At 42.3% G+C, this 14,687-nt stretch overlaps 3 protein-coding genes across 4 annotated transcripts; 2 read left to right on the top strand and 1 right to left on the bottom strand.

Moving 5' to 3' along the window:
* The first annotated feature begins 326 nt into the window (after positions 1 to 326).
* tmem119a (transmembrane protein 119a) lies at positions 327 to 5,386 on the top strand. The gene is made up of 2 exons (XM_037778739.1): positions 327 to 599; positions 3,568 to 5,386. Exon 2 carries the CDS (start codon positions 3,583 to 3,585, stop codon positions 4,318 to 4,320), a length of 738 nt encoding a protein of 245 aa, XP_037634667.1. The 5' UTR covers positions 327 to 599; positions 3,568 to 3,582; the 3' UTR covers positions 4,321 to 5,386.
* LOC119493448 (slit homolog 3 protein) lies at positions 4,946 to 11,697 on the top strand. Of its 2 annotated transcripts, XM_037778737.1 has the most exons (5): positions 4,946 to 4,998; positions 8,539 to 8,620; positions 8,738 to 8,953; positions 9,796 to 9,870; positions 10,087 to 11,697. In XM_037778737.1, the coding sequence occupies exon 5, from the start codon at positions 10,093 to 10,095 to the stop codon at positions 11,494 to 11,496; it is 1,404 nt and encodes a 467-aa protein (XP_037634665.1). In that variant the 5' UTR covers positions 4,946 to 4,998; positions 8,539 to 8,620; positions 8,738 to 8,953; positions 9,796 to 9,870; positions 10,087 to 10,092; the 3' UTR covers positions 11,497 to 11,697. The 2 variants fall into 2 exon arrangements, with proteins under 2 accessions (XP_037634665.1, XP_037634666.1); XM_037778738.1 differs by lacking the exon at positions 9,796 to 9,870.
* A 271-nt stretch (positions 11,698 to 11,968) lies between these two features.
* Positions 11,969 to 14,355, bottom strand: iscu (iron-sulfur cluster assembly enzyme). Its single transcript, XM_037778740.1, has 5 exons — positions 14,139 to 14,355; positions 13,860 to 13,973; positions 12,606 to 12,716; positions 12,439 to 12,517; positions 11,969 to 12,095 (listed from the first exon to the last, which is right to left on the bottom strand). Exons 1-5 carry the CDS (start codon positions 14,241 to 14,243, stop codon positions 12,004 to 12,006), a joined length of 501 nt encoding a protein of 166 aa, XP_037634668.1. The 5' UTR covers positions 14,244 to 14,355; the 3' UTR covers positions 11,969 to 12,003.
* Positions 14,356 to 14,687: the final 332 nt, after the last annotated feature.

Genomic DNA, 14,687 nt, shown 5'->3' with positions numbered 1-14,687 from the left:
GACGTAATTAGAGAGGACTCAGTGGGAGGCAGAGGAGTCGCCCTGCCAAGTACAGAAATACCCGTTTCCTTAAAACATGGGACTCATGTACTCACTACAATGTCTCTGCAGTGAGTTTCAAAGCAGAAAGTTCAACTTTGAATTAATCAATACACATTTTGCACAAATCATACTGTCATACAAAGTGAAGACTCTTTCTAGAGACAGTTTAGCATCACTCCATGTCTGATAAAATGTCATTATGTGCAGAATCACTCTACATGTTCCCTCTATCATAACTCAGATAGAAATCTACAGTAAAAAGGTTCAGTCCCAAGTGGACGCCCCATAAGTGCAGGAGGATGAAGAGTGGGTAAGGGAGGTTGAGAAAAAGGGAGGAGATGCTGAAAATAGAGGGATGGACATCATGTTGCAGTGAGCAGACTTTTTAGAGCTCAGTAAAAAAAACCAGTCATTTTAACTCAGCAGGGAGGGCGAATGCTCGGAAACTCTCTCTCTCTCCTACTTTCCTCTCGTTGCTTTGTCTCCCCTTTATTCTCCTCTCTGTCTCCTGCAGTGTGCTGTGCTGTTCGCAAGATAAACCCGGGATAACACACTCTGTAAGTATACGTTTATATTTGAAGAGAATTTAAAGTGGGTGTTGTCAAGTAAAAAGATTTCATATATTTCAGAGCAGTCTGTGTATCCAAACATGTTGAGTAAAATCTTATGATCCATTTGGTTTATATTGTTTTAATCTAGTGAATAAAACTAAACATGTACAATAGTGGTGGAATGTAACTAAGTACATTTACTCAAGTTCTGCAATGTGAAGGTACTTGTACGTCCCTTGAGTACGACAATTTTATGCTACTTTATACTTTTACTCCACTACATCTCAGGGAGGAATATTGTGCTTTATAATCCATTACATGTATAGCTAAAGTTACTTTACAAGATATTCAGTTTATAAGATATGGTGCATTGTTACGGATTAAACTACCCAACAGTATATAAATCAGTTAAAATGAACTTCAACTCCACAACCACAAAAATAATCTAATAATATAATTTATAACAATTTAACAGACATCTATTTTGTGCATAACAAGGACTTTTGCTTTTGATGCTTTAAGTACATTTAATAATACTTTTGTGGTTTTACTTTACTATAATGTAGGGCTTTTACTTGTGATGGAATATTTGTACATTGTTGTATTGCAATTTTTACTTAAGTAAATGAACTGAATGCTTCTTTCTATTTAAATGATCAATGTTGTAATTAATGTCTTTTTTATACTCTCGATGCCAAAGCCTGTAGGTTATAATGTGTTTTATGTAAGAATACTGTATGCCTTGAGATAGTCTAACCTGCCAGTGACTCCATCTTTGCAAATTTGTGTTGTCTGGGCACGCATTGTTAAAACTTGCTAACCTTTACTTTTATTTTATGGTCGAGACACCAACTTTTCCAAAACTACCACGTATGTCAGACTGAATTAGGAGTATATGTGTAACATCAAGACATCTAGAACATTTCTATTTGATGTAAAGATGCAGCCGTAAAAACACGGTGCCTTGGCTTTGAAAAGCTTTTGGTAAATTTAAGGAAAATCAAGAGTTTGAGACATTAAGCACTCAAATGTCATGAGATGGATTAATTGCATATGTGGTGTCTGACGGCCTTCAGCTGAAGGTTAACGTGGAGCCTCCAGCGAAATACAGGGAGTGTAACTATGTCTGTAATTATGAGGGGCAGTTCTGTCCTATAGATGTACATCCCAGGATGGAGACCCAGCCCTCCATGTGGTCCAGCTGAGCTCATACTGTACTGTATGTTCGACCACACAGGGAGGAGGGGGAGGGGGGGGGGGGGTTCACACTGTGTAATGTAAATCAAAGCAGGTTCACTATACAGTGATGCTGATTAGAAGTTTGTCTTTACAGCTTAGCACGGTGTAATTATACTGTATATTATAAATGGTAACAGACTGAGCCTCTGGTTCTCTTTGTTAAAGCTTCACTTCACATTGAGATGAAGAAGAAGAATGGAGAGAGAGAGAATAATGGAAGAAAAGTTATATTGAGTCAGGAAGTTTATTCAGTCAGTTGTACTTTCTGTCAGTAAATGCAGGTTTTCCTGGAAGCAGAAATATCTCCATCAGGTCTGTGCTGCTGCTGTGGGCTGGTGTACAGCAGCTGCTGCTGCCCAGTGTAAATATAGAGGCCACAGCCACAGGTCTCCCACGCCTTTCTGCTCCCCTGGAATATAGCTTCCTCCTGGCTTTGGTGTGGTGGATGGGTGGCCTCCCTCTACTTTACAAATTATAAGGCGTTCGGCACCAAACTCACTGTCTCCACCCCAAATAAGTAATGGCTACTCTGCTGCCTGCTAAAATAGATCTGCTGCGAGATGAGGAACGGCAGAAACCCTCGAAAAACCTGAGTGACTACTGGAGTTACATTTCAGATGGAAGCAGCCCTTACAAACATTGTTTTTCTCAGTATGTGTCAGTTGCATGAAAGACTGCTTGACACTAGTTAGTAGAGCGACTCCCAACCTGAGGGTTAGGACCCATCAATGGGTCACAAGAAAAATATAAGGATCACGAGATTATTAAAAAGACAGAAAAGTTCACGACAGCTGTGGCCGGAGGCATGTTATCGGGTTGTCTGTCCATCCGTCCGTCCGTCCGTCGAAATGCCTTGAGGGAATTTCTTCGAATTTGGCACAAACATCCACTTGTATTCAAATATGAACTGATTTGATTTTGGGGGTCAAAAGTCAAAACACGTTTTTGTCCATAACTCAAGAATTTATATGCTAATTATGACAATTTCACACAAATGTCTAACAGGATAAAATCAATGATGAAGCGATGACATTTACAGACATGGATGTAAACTGCAACTTGACTGGTTGGCGGAGGCATACAACCACCAGGCAGTAATTCTAGCTTTTTGGGGGGATTTTTCTCTAATCTATGCTCTTTACGGTTGTGAACTCAGTGTGACATTTCTTCACTTTAGAGAAATTGTTTGACACTGTGGTTTATTGCCGAGAGTTAGATGAGGAGATTGAAACCGCTCTCATGTATGTACAATAAATATGTAGCTAGAGCCAGGAGGTGAGTAGCTTAGCTTAGCATAAAGACTGTAAACAGGCCTGGCTCTGTCCAAAGTGAAAAAAAATGCACCGACTAGCTCTTCTACAGCCGGAGTCTTGTCATCACCTTGAGGTTGCCGGGCAACCCGTGGACTCCAGGAAGTCACTGCACCAGGCCGATAGTCGCCAAGAAATATTTAAAGCACCTAACAACCTTTAAGAGTTTTCGTGCGGATTAAACAAACTGGATGACGTGTTCATTAGTTTGCTATATGGTGCTGGTAGATGGATTCTGTGTCCTCTGGACCGAGCCAGACTAGCTGATTCCAGTCTCTTGCTAAGCTAAACTAACCACATCCAGGTGACCCCAGCCTTTAAGGGGTCTCAAATGACTGTGTTAGTGGATCTCTACAAGATCAGATTTAGAAATGTTTCTTCCTTTGATCCTTAATTCAAGATACCCATTGTTGTTGTTGCTGCAGGACTCCGAGGAGAAGATGAAGTCCCGTCTTGTTTTCCTCGTCGCATGTGTGACGCTGCTCTCACTGTGTCACGCCGCTCCTCTGTTGTACAACGCATCCATGGATGGCAGCGGTGATGAAGCGGAGCTGGAGCTCATTTTTCCAACCTCCTTCTCCACTCGAGCACCTGTTGACATCTCTGCTGCTACCGGAGCTCCCACCCTCACCAACACCATCACCACCACCATGATCCGCCTGAAGGACTTCGTCTTTACCCGAGTGGTGGACTTCCTGCAGGAGAATCTGCTCATCATCATCGTCGTGACCTCTCTCCTCATCGTCATGGTCTTCATCATCTGCTGTGCCTCTGCCATGAGTCACAAGCGCAAGCTGGAGGCCTACAAACCCCCTCCTCAACCAAACAGGAAGTACACGGCCGATAAGACAGGCGGACGCAAGAATTCAAGCGAGCTCCAGGAGAGGCCGTACGCCGTCGACCACGTCAAGAGGGTCCAGACTCAGAGCATGGCCTCCCCCAAGAACCTGCGCCAGCCCTCCAAGGCTCTGGTTGGGGAGAAGGGGAGAGACGTCAGGTCGTCGCCCCGCCAGGAGGTCAGAAAGGTCAGGGAGGTGGAGGAAGTGGAGAAGCGGAGAGAGGAGCCCAAGCACAAAGAGCAGCCAAGGCATAGGGAGGAGGTGCAGCAGAGCTCCAGCCCCAGCACCAGCGCCGCTCATACAGGCTGCACCTGCCACCTGAAAAAGGCCCACCACTAGGGCATGGTCAGGGCTGATGTTGGCATGAGAGGTTGCAACCGTGACATAAAATCAAGATCAGACAGGTTGGTTATACTGCACACATATGGAAATCTGAAATACCTTTTTATAACTGCCAGCAAGAAAAATTATTTATGAGGCTCGTGTCCTTAAATGAAAAAAACATCCATCGATTAAACAGTTAAATCTAAACGTTCATGAAAATATGAACTATCGCCTGATGTAAAAATTAAATTTATAGAAGATATGTGACTGGAAATCTAAATACTCAACTGTGTTGCTGCTTAAATCCTGTCTATAAATGTTGCATCTCACAGTTTTTGATTCATACTAAGATTAAAAAGCCAACCTTCCAGTGGCTCAGTGGTCTGTTTGTCTTCAGTCTCAACCGCCTGATATCATATCACTGTGCCATTGAGGTAGCATCCCTTTTTCATATGGAAATGATTTTTTTAGAGGAGAAAGACAAAAAATAGATATTATAAAATAAAAAGAATGGGCAGCCTGTAATTTCCCATGCTTTCCAAATAGAAATGACCAAAAACGTAAGGGGAGAACAGGGTTGGTTGTCACCCTCCCTAGAGGGCGCTGTTAAAATGTGTTGGTACTGCAATTTTCAGAATTGGGGTCAGAGGTCACCTGCAGGGTCATTTCAGGAGTGAGACACTTGACATTGAGGTGAGAGGACTTAGTGTTTTTCATGTCAAAAAGTAAATATGCAGCTCTCCTATGTTTCTCTCCGAGGCTTTTGCACCATGGGTTTATAATAAAACAATGATTACCATTAAAACGTATGAAGGGAGAGCTATTTAGATAGTTTAGACAGATTTTCTCTTAGCCACGCTACAACATGTGGTTGTTAGCTTAGTCACCAGCAAAAAAATCCCAGTTGGGGACGCTTGTCATATTCACTTCTGGGTTGGTTGTCACATGTAACTGATAGTGAGTGACTGTAATAAGGATGAGATAAAGTAACAGTGTGTAGGATCTGGCGGTATCTAGACGTGAGGTGAGGACATTGCAACCAACTGAAGCCTCTCCTGTGTACCGAGCGTGTTGGAGAGCTACGTTGGCCAACGCGAAAAACGCTCTCTAGAGCCAGTTGGAGCAGAGCCAGTGTGTGTGTGTGTAGGTGGGAAGTGAGTGGTGAAGCAAGAGAGAGAGAGAGCGGCGGTGACGGCAGCGAGTAACGTTATCGACTCCGGCCCAAGCAGGAAAAGTTAACAATGTTTGGTTTGTCACAAGACGTATTTGACAGTCTGTATCTTTTGAACAGAATAAGCTCAAGGAGACTAAGGTCACTTGATTCTTACTTGACACTTTAGCTCCCACTACACATTGAAAGGGCGTCTATTCAGGATACAGTTTTTGAGAGATTCAAATAAAAGTAAAAAGCGTGACGACCAACCCCGTTCTCCCCTAGCCTACCATGTGTTTTTAATACAGAGATGTACTTCATGTACAGTATATGCCTGCCTAGACAGAGGAACTTCCTCAGTATGTCCTGCTGTACGCCGTGGCATCTTTACAGCTAAATCTTTGCTGCTGTAAATAAAGCAAAGTGAGACGCCAGTAAACTTGATTTGTTGGATAAGTAACAAAACATTCTCTTTATATTTACATTCATATTTACTTCATTTTGTTTGTATAATGTTATTTTTTATGTCATATCATATTGTATTTTACTTTACAAACCTAATTCACAAAGATTTACGCCAAAAGCACAATTTGCAAATGTGTTATTTCTAGGAAGTTAAAACATAAATATCTATCTATTATCTATCTGTCTATATATTTATTTGGTTGATAGTTCTCATCTGCCTTCAACATTGAACACAGGCTTTTCTGTATGAAACATTTGTGAATCAGGTTTTTTTTTTTTTTTTTTAATAAGTAATACTTATGTATAAGATAAATTATGGGTTTTGTTTTTAATGTTATGATTTGTAATGAGTCAATATTTGAGTACAGGGATAGATAGCCTGTTTTGCTGGTGTAATATGTTTAACTTTGACTTTGACTCTTTGGCTAAAAAAAGTATTTAAAAATCAAAAGTTGAGAAGTACATATTTGTCATATTCATCAGATTTTATTTGGAGAAGATCATTTATAAAAACTCTCCACTCCCTGTCCCATTACTCACGTTAGTGTCTCTGAGCATCTAAACCAAATGTGTGAGTTTGTGTGATGTATGGGCCAGACTTTAGTCATGTTTAAACACTCTTTAACCTCAGACTGTTGTCCTCAGATGTTTCCACACAGGTGCTTCCTCTGTAAGTGAGTTCTATTGTTTACAAAATGGCAGTTTTGTTTTGCTTATGTTGAATAAAACTGTGGATAATGAGGTTTCTGTCATTATTGTAAAAATGGTGGAAGCGCATTTATGATGAAAATACAAATGCAGCCTTGAAGTACTGAGACATTAGAAAAGGTCTAAAAGAGGATGCTGGCTACATGCACATTATGTTCAGCTCAGGAATCTGTAATTTTGAGCTCTGTACACTCAAAGAATCATGAGTAACTATTTTTAAGGTAATTACCCAGATGTAATATCTGCTCTTTGGAGACGTGAGCTGTCTTCTAACTTAACATTTTAAGTGTGAGCTCTGCACACACACACACACACACACACACAGACACACACACACACACACACACACACACACACCACAGTAACACCAACAACTCCAGAATTTTATGCTTCCACGTTGGCGACAGCCGGGGCCGGAGGCATTATGTTTTTGGTTGTCCATCCGTCTGTACGTCACGCAGTATTTCAGGAGCACCTGGAGGGAATCCACTTGGACTCAACCATGAACTAATTAGATTTTGATGGTCAAAGGTCACTGTGACCTGGTGTAAGAAAATATCAATACATATGAGTATCGCAGTGTTATGTTGTGCGATACTGTATCGATTCTCCAAAACACTGTATAGATTTTTTTAATAACCTATTAAATATTTGGGCCCGGCCACTATTTGATCGTTCAGAGGTTGTGGTAGGCTCAGTTTTAAAGTTGGATTGAAGTTACTGGTATCATATGAATGTAGAAAACCATTGTACCTTTGGTACGAACCATGTCATACTAGTTAAATAACACTCCAAAGTTACGCTAAATTTGGCGAGGAAAAACTGGCATGGCAATTTTCACAAGGGTCTCTTGACCTCTGACCTCAAGATATGTGAATGAAAATGGGTTCTATGGGTTCCAATGAGTCTCCCCTTTACAAACATGCCCACTTTATGATAATCACATGCAGTTTGGGGCAAAAGTATACAAGTATCCAGTATACATTTGTTTTTTTACAGTATTGCAATATATCGCAATATATTGAATCGTTCCCCCTGTATCATGATACGTATCGTATTGCCAGATTCTTGCCAATACACAGCCATAATGCTAATATGACAATTTCACGCAAATGTCTAATAGGATAAAATTATGTATTGATGATATTTTGGACAGAAATGGATGTAAACTGCAACTTGACTGGTTGGCTGAGGCATACAACCGCGAGGCAGTAATTGTAATTCTGAGTGACAGTGGTGAGGCAGCTCGCACCATCACACCACAACACAGGCCTGCAGAAGGTATTAGAGCCTGGAGAAGGCGACAGCCCCCTTTGTCCTTCGTTGGCTTCTGTACAAGATTGTTTGAATATTTCAGCAGCAGTAAACCAGCTCCATACAGAGCCCTTTGCTCCAAAACAAGAGCTCATGTATTGTCTATATAAATCTTAAAAGACACTGATTTGTTCCAGTGAAGTTCAAACAAAACAGTTCCATATTTTGAAAGAGCAATAAAATACTGCCCTCATGTGAAGAGTGCAAGTATTGATATCAGTTATGCGTGTTAATGCATTTCTTTTTACATCATATCTACCACTTCCATCTTTATACGGGCACACACATCTGAAATCTATTGTTAAAATACATTGCACATTTATTAAAGTATCATTAAATATTGCTTAAATGTCTGAAGCACAAAGCTTTTTTTTTTTAAATAAAAAGGTTTGATCTGATCAGAAGCGGGTCAACACTTCAAAGATCAAAACATCAAGGATGACAGCACGGCAGCTCAAAGGCAAGCTGTGGTGGCTGAAACGTGAGCCCTGACAGAGCCTTGCACCATGCAGGGTCAGATTTCCCGCTCTTTTGTCAATGAGGTGCTAAATAATTCGAGAAAACTACCCATACACTTTCACTCTTCCCACCAGGTGATGTGAAGAGGACCACCCAGCAACGCTCTCTGTCTGAGGCTTGTTTACTACATCCACTGTCTGAGTTTTAGGAACCATGGTAACCTCAGATAAGCAAATATTTGGGACACCTGTGTTGTTTTTTCACACTAAAGCTGTTGCTGAAGCTCTTGCTCTGTGTATTTTTTCACCCTTTTCACTTTCACTGCCACTGAAGAGCAACTGGACCTGTCAATCAATGTGAATGGTGAAGAGGATCCAGAATAGGTAATACAGCACCTTAAGGCTGTCGTTAAACTTTGATGAGCATCTGCCAGGAATTCTCAGCAGCAGCAGCGGTGGTTATATCTTAAGAGAGACGGTGGACCATGTAGGGACCATGTGGTGACAAGCCTGCCCAGGGAGGAGCAGATAATACAGGGAGAGAAAAATGGTAAGTACCTTTATTCATTTCTTTATTTTATGGTGCTGCTTTCTGATAGGTCAAATGTGAAAAGGTTCTCTCTTTTCACTAGGCCATGTTCTCCAACATTAACAGTATTTTTGTGTCTAATTATTAATTCCAGTCAAATATTTCAGTTTATTTGCAACATTATCAATTAAGGGACATAAATGACACAAGCTTGTTTTATTTAGTTTGTTTTATGGGCTCAGGATTTTGTTGTTGTTCTGCTCAGCAGCTCAATCAAGGAAAGTGGCAACAGGTTTGCCTCATGATGTCCTCTGAGCTCTGTTAATATGTTAATATGTAGGAGAATAGGTAAGATAATTCTGCAGTAAATCACATTCTGTTATATTTGGTGTGCTCATTGGTATGGATAGATTGAGATGTCAGCCTTTACGTAGATACCTTGTATTATGTTCATTCATCTGTGAATTTGGATGCTTGCTTGGTTTAGCTCACCCTATACTTACTAACTGAGAGGGTAAAATCCCATTCACTGGAGTAAGTGGAGGAGGAAAAGGAGTTGGCAGCTTTCTTTTGTTTGGTGGTCTTTTAATTCAGTTTAAATGTAGTTTCATTGAAACTCCTGGGTTTCATTTTTTTGCCCACTGTTTCAGTAAATATTTTGTTAATAAGTGCCACTTCTTTTGCACTACTCCTGCTTATCGACCTGGTTCTTCAACATCCCAAACCACCTCATCTGCCCTTTGCATGGGGTGGCGGTGCTACATTCACCCTTTATAAGATGTTTATAAGTTGCTAATAATGGCTTTATAAATGTCTGCTGTTGTAAATATGAATACTTTGTTAATGAATGGATTTTGGTCCAGATCCCCTGCAGCTCTCTTTCATAGGGTCAGAGGTCAAACAGTCTACCTATGAGAGGTCTACCTGATGAAATCAAGGTAAAAACACGACGCATGTGTCATGCTGGAGATTTTTCCCAACCTCTTATTAATGTCTGATCCATAAGAGCTTTAGTAAATAATTTATTAACATTAATAAAGCCATTATTAACCCTTCATAAAGGGTGCCTTATGAAGTGGTACCTCTTTTTTTTTAGCATAAGTAAGTGTGAAATGTGTCTGATATGGTCGTCTCTCCTCCATTATTCCTGGCAGTGAGTCATGCTTTGGTGCAGATGTGGTGTCCTACTGGTTCTCTGCATCTGTCCTCCAGCCTGCCTCATTCCGTCTCCCTGTCCTCCTGGCTGCTGCTGTCCTCGCCCAGGATTCCTGGTCTTGTGCGAGTCCCTGGGTCTCAGCTCGCTTCCTCGCTCTGTCCCTCTCAGTACCTCGGCTCTATCGGTGGCGAGGAACCAGCTCTGTAACGTGGACCACCTGCTTCGGCCCTTCTCTGACCTACAGGAGCTGAGCCTCAGTCACAATCTGCTGGCCCGCTTCCCTCGTGGTCTGCCCCCCAGCCTGGAGTCCCTGCTGCTGCAGGAGAACCGCATCACTTACATCACCTCAGGCGCCCTGCGACAACTGGGGAACCTCACTCGCCTGGACCTGGAGGACAACCGCATCCGTGCCATCCAACCCGGGGCACTCCAGGGACTTAACAAGCTGCAGGTCCTGACACTGAAGGGGAACAAGCTCACAAGCCTCCCTCTGAATCTTCCCCCATCACTGACCCATTTAGACCTCTCAGCAAACTGCATCTCTGTCCTGGACCTGCCCTCGCTGTCCGCCCTGGTCAACCTGCAGGTCCTGAAGATCAACAGCAACTGCCTGCGTTCAGTCCCAGAGAGAGCCTTCGACGGCCTGCCACGTCTCAGATCTGTGGACCTCGCCAACAACCTGTGGGTGTGCGAGTGTGACATCTTGTATCTGTACCGCTGGCTGCTGAGTGGCAGGCTGAGGATGGCCACAGACCTGGTGTGCACAGAGCCGGTCCATCTTGCTCACCGCCTGCTTCTGGACCTCTCTGTCATGGCTATCTGTCCTCATGTGCTGAAGCAAAATGAGAGGACAGACCAACTGGACCTCAACTCTGCACTAGAGAGGAAGCTAGAGACGGCGACGGTGAACCCAACGGGACCAAGCTTGTTTAAAAACAAGAGGCATTTGGGAAACTTGTCAGAGCAAATATCACAAGAAACCACTGTTGGACTTCTTTTCAAAGATGCTCACAAGACTCGTGTGTTACTTGACCACTACTCTTTAGAGACCCTTACCTATGAGGAGTGCTTGTTCCTAAATAAAACACAAACAGTGAGCCCATCCAGTTTAAAAACCACTACTTCTATCCCCGATGAGCAGAAATGCAACATCACAGGTCAGCCCCCTCAGATAAATGCAACCTCTGCTGAAGGGACACAAACTTTACTCTCCACAAACAGAGATGCACCCTGGCCCACCCCCGAGCTACGCCTGTTAACACAACATGACTCTGCAGTGGTCATATCTCTGCTTGCTGTGTTATGTGTGTTAGTAGCTCTCCTAATGCTGGCAGTGCTGGTGGTTCTAAAAAAGGTACTTCTGCGCCAACAGAGGGTGGCTCCGCTTGATGCAGGATCTGGTGGATGACATCGATACAGACGCACTTAAACATGTTTTTTTTAATAACTTTACTCACAATAAGCACAGTCTCATACAATATTCTGTATAATGCCTTTGTATGTGTACTTTAGCTGTCGACCTAACTGCATATTCACACTGTAATTTTATACAATCAAGCCAAATAAAGCCTAAATGCCAAAAGTACATATAAAAGAAAACACACCTCAACCTATAATTTCTGATTTAAGATCTCCTTTGTGTTCTGTGTAAGAGCACTGCAAAGTAGGAACAATGTTGAGCTCCCTTGTTTAAAGTTAAGGATCATTCATCATGAACTTCCGACCAATTTCTGATCGTTTGATGAAAAACAAATAACACCAGCCATTTTTAAAGAGATTGTTAAAGGGTATAAAAGTCACAGAAGAGGGTGCGACATCTGATGTAGTATTACGGTAACCAGTCTTCCAAACAGCACAACAAAGAGACATTACACGGCTGATACTGAGACATAATGGATATTTAATAACAACACATTTAACTGGTGGCCTGTGCACGTTCCTCCTTCTTGTCCTGCTGTTTTATTCTGTAGTCTGACAGCGCCGCTTTTATGGCATCTTCTGCAAGCACTGAAGGAAAAGGAGAAAAGAAACACTTTGAGCGACTGTGCTGCAGCACCTCTTTTCACCTCCTTTCTGAAACGCTCTGTTTGAGCTGTTAGAAAGTGTGCCAAACTAGTCTTTATGCAAATGTGTTACTTTGTGACATCAACATGTTATGAAAAAAAAGGCAGGTCTTCAAGCAATGTGCTTCAGGCAGTTCAGGAGCAATGTTTCTCTGGGGGAGAGTAACTCCCTTTGGTGTGGACTTTGTAACTTTGAAGACCTTTTACATGCATAAAAAACAATATAACACACTAAAGGAAAGGGGAAAAGCACATAATAGGCTTTAATTGTGTTGTTTTTAACTTACTGGAGCAATGCAGTTTGACTGGAGGAAGGCAGAGTTCTTTGGCAATGTCTGTGTTCTTGATCTTCAGAGCTTCATCAACCTAAAGGACGAAAAGCAAATGTAAACAAAAAAAAGCAGGACTTGTAAAGCCATTATTCTCCTTTCATTCAATATTATAGAAAACTCACCGACTTCCCCTTCACCCACTCTGTTGCTAGAGAGCTGGAGGCGATGGCTGATCCGCAGCCAAATGTCTTGAACTTTGCGTCAACAATCTTGCCATTTTCATCCACCTGGATCTGGAAACAATAGAGAATCAGAATCAGAATGGTGTTTATTGCCAGGTGTAAGAGGTTTACACTAGGAATTTGCTTTGGTTTTGTTGGTGAAAGTTAAACAGTATAATAACAAAAGAATAGATAAAAACGTTAGAATAAAAAAATTGAAATTCTACCAATATACAATATAAGCTGTAAACAAATATAAACATGATATAAACAGATAGTGCAAATATTGCCCGTGTGCAAACAATCAGGTACCAGAGAGAGGAGAGAGAGGAGAGAGAGGAGAGAGAGGAGGGAGAGGAGAGAGAGGAGAGAGGAGAGAGAGGAGAGAGAGGAGAGAGAGAAGAGAAAGAGAGAGAGAGGGATACAGTAGGGGGGTGGTATTGAGAATGTATGAGAGAGGGGGAGAGTCAGTGTCGGCGCGGCAATGGTGTGTGTGTGAGAGAGAGATAGAGATAGAGAGAGAGAGACAGCACAGAGAGAGAGAGAGAGAGAGAAAGATAGAGAGAGAGCACAGAGAGAGACACAGAGAGAGAGAAAGAGAGATATAGAGAGAGAGAGACAGCACAGAAAGAGAGAGAGAGAGAGAGAGAGAGAGAGAGAGAGAGAGAGAGAGAGAAAGAGAGAGAGAGAGACACAGCACAGAAAGAGAGAGAGAGAAAGAGAGAGACACACACAGAGAGAGAGAGAGAGAGAGAGAGAAAGAGAGATATAGAGAGAGAGAGACAGCACAGAAAGAGAGAGAGAGAGAGAGAGATAGAGATAGAGATAGAGAGAGAGAGAGAGAGAGAGAAAGAGAGAGAGAGAGAGAGAGAGAGCAAGAAAGAGACAGAGAGAGAGAAAGAGAGAGAGAGAGAGAGCAAGAAAGAGACAGAGAGAGAGAGAGAGAGAGAGAGAGAGAGAGAGAGCAAGAAAGAGACACAGCACAGAAAGAGAGAGAGAAAGAGAGACACAGAGAGAGAGAGAGAGAGAGAGAGACACAGCATAGAGAGAGAGAGAGAGAGAGAGAGAGAGACATAGAGAGACATAGAGAGAGAGAGAGAGAGAGAGACACAGCATAGAGAGAGAGAGAGAGAGAAAGAGAGAGAGACACATAGAGAGAGAGAGAGAGAGATAGTGGGGGGAGTCATATACGCAGCTGTTGACCTCCAAACTTACCTGAAGCTTCATTACATCACCACAGGCTGGTGCACCCACCAATCCAGTCCCCACATTCTTGGAGGTTTTGTCTAGAGTCCCTACATTTCTCGGGTTTTCATAATGATCCACCACCTGAAGAAACACAAACTGATAAATCACCTTCTTGTTGTTATGGTAAAGTTTAGCTACAAAGCGTCACCTAGCAACACACCTAACGTTAGCTAACGGGCAACAACACGTCCCATGACATGCGTTTGGTTACAATCACGAGTTTAAAACATGTATTTATGTAGTTACCTTCTTGTGATAAGAGCAGACAGCACTCAGCTGCGGGCTGAACAACCGTCTGCTAAACAACAACAGCGAGGACGCGGAGCTTCGTAGAGAAGCAGTCATCGCCATGTTGAGATAACGATTATGACCGGAAATCAACGAGTGGACACGAGAGAGGACGAACGCATTGGTGTTGACAAACAAGGTGATGAAGGAGCCCCTGCTAGCGGCTAACAGCAGCCGGTACACGGTGCGTTCAGGCTCCACCTCTTAGTGATGGGAATTTAGGCTCTTTTTAGTGAGTCAGCTCATTTGGCTCAGCTCACCAAAAAGAGCCGGCTCTTTCGGCTCCCAAACGGCTCTTCTTTTTTTACCACTTCTGCCTTTTATATAATTCACCCACATTTAGCGCTGTTTTGACCTATGATTAGTATTTGTGCACATATATCTCTTAAATTATTCAATATAATTATACTAAACCTTATAATTTCCAGAATATCATAATTTGACATGCTGCTTCGTTTACGACTGTCACTCATCTTGTCTGCTATTCCCAGACACTATACACTGTTT

This window comes from Sebastes umbrosus, chromosome 8, assembly GCF_015220745.1.
Source record: "Sebastes umbrosus isolate fSebUmb1 chromosome 8, fSebUmb1.pri, whole genome shotgun sequence".
NCBI lineage: Eukaryota > Metazoa > Chordata > Actinopteri > Perciformes > Sebastidae > Sebastes > Sebastes umbrosus.
Note: the sequence above shows the minus strand (reverse complement) of the source record. Positions and strands in the feature narration are given on the sequence as shown.

Excerpts from the sequence above, each read along its gene's own strand:
- tmem119a (XM_037778739.1), top strand. The coding sequence starts at position 3,583 with ATGAAGTCCCGTCTTGTTTTCCTCGTCGCATGTGTGACGCTGCTCTCA.
- LOC119493448 (XM_037778738.1), top strand. The coding sequence starts at position 10,093 with ATGCTTTGGTGCAGATGTGGTGTCCTACTGGTTCTCTGCATCTGTCCT.
- iscu (XM_037778740.1), bottom strand. The coding sequence starts at position 14,243 with ATGGCGATGACTGCTTCTCTACGAAGCTCCGCGTCCTCGCTGTTGTTG. Across the intron at positions 12,717-13,859 it reads GTGATGTAATGAAGCTTCAG|ATCCAGGTGGATGAAAATGG; the intron begins GTAAGTTTGGAG and ends TATTGTTTCCAG. Across the intron at positions 12,518-12,605 it reads AGTGGGTGAAGGGGAAGTCG|GTTGATGAAGCTCTGAAGAT; the intron begins GTGAGTTTTCTA and ends TTCGTCCTTTAG.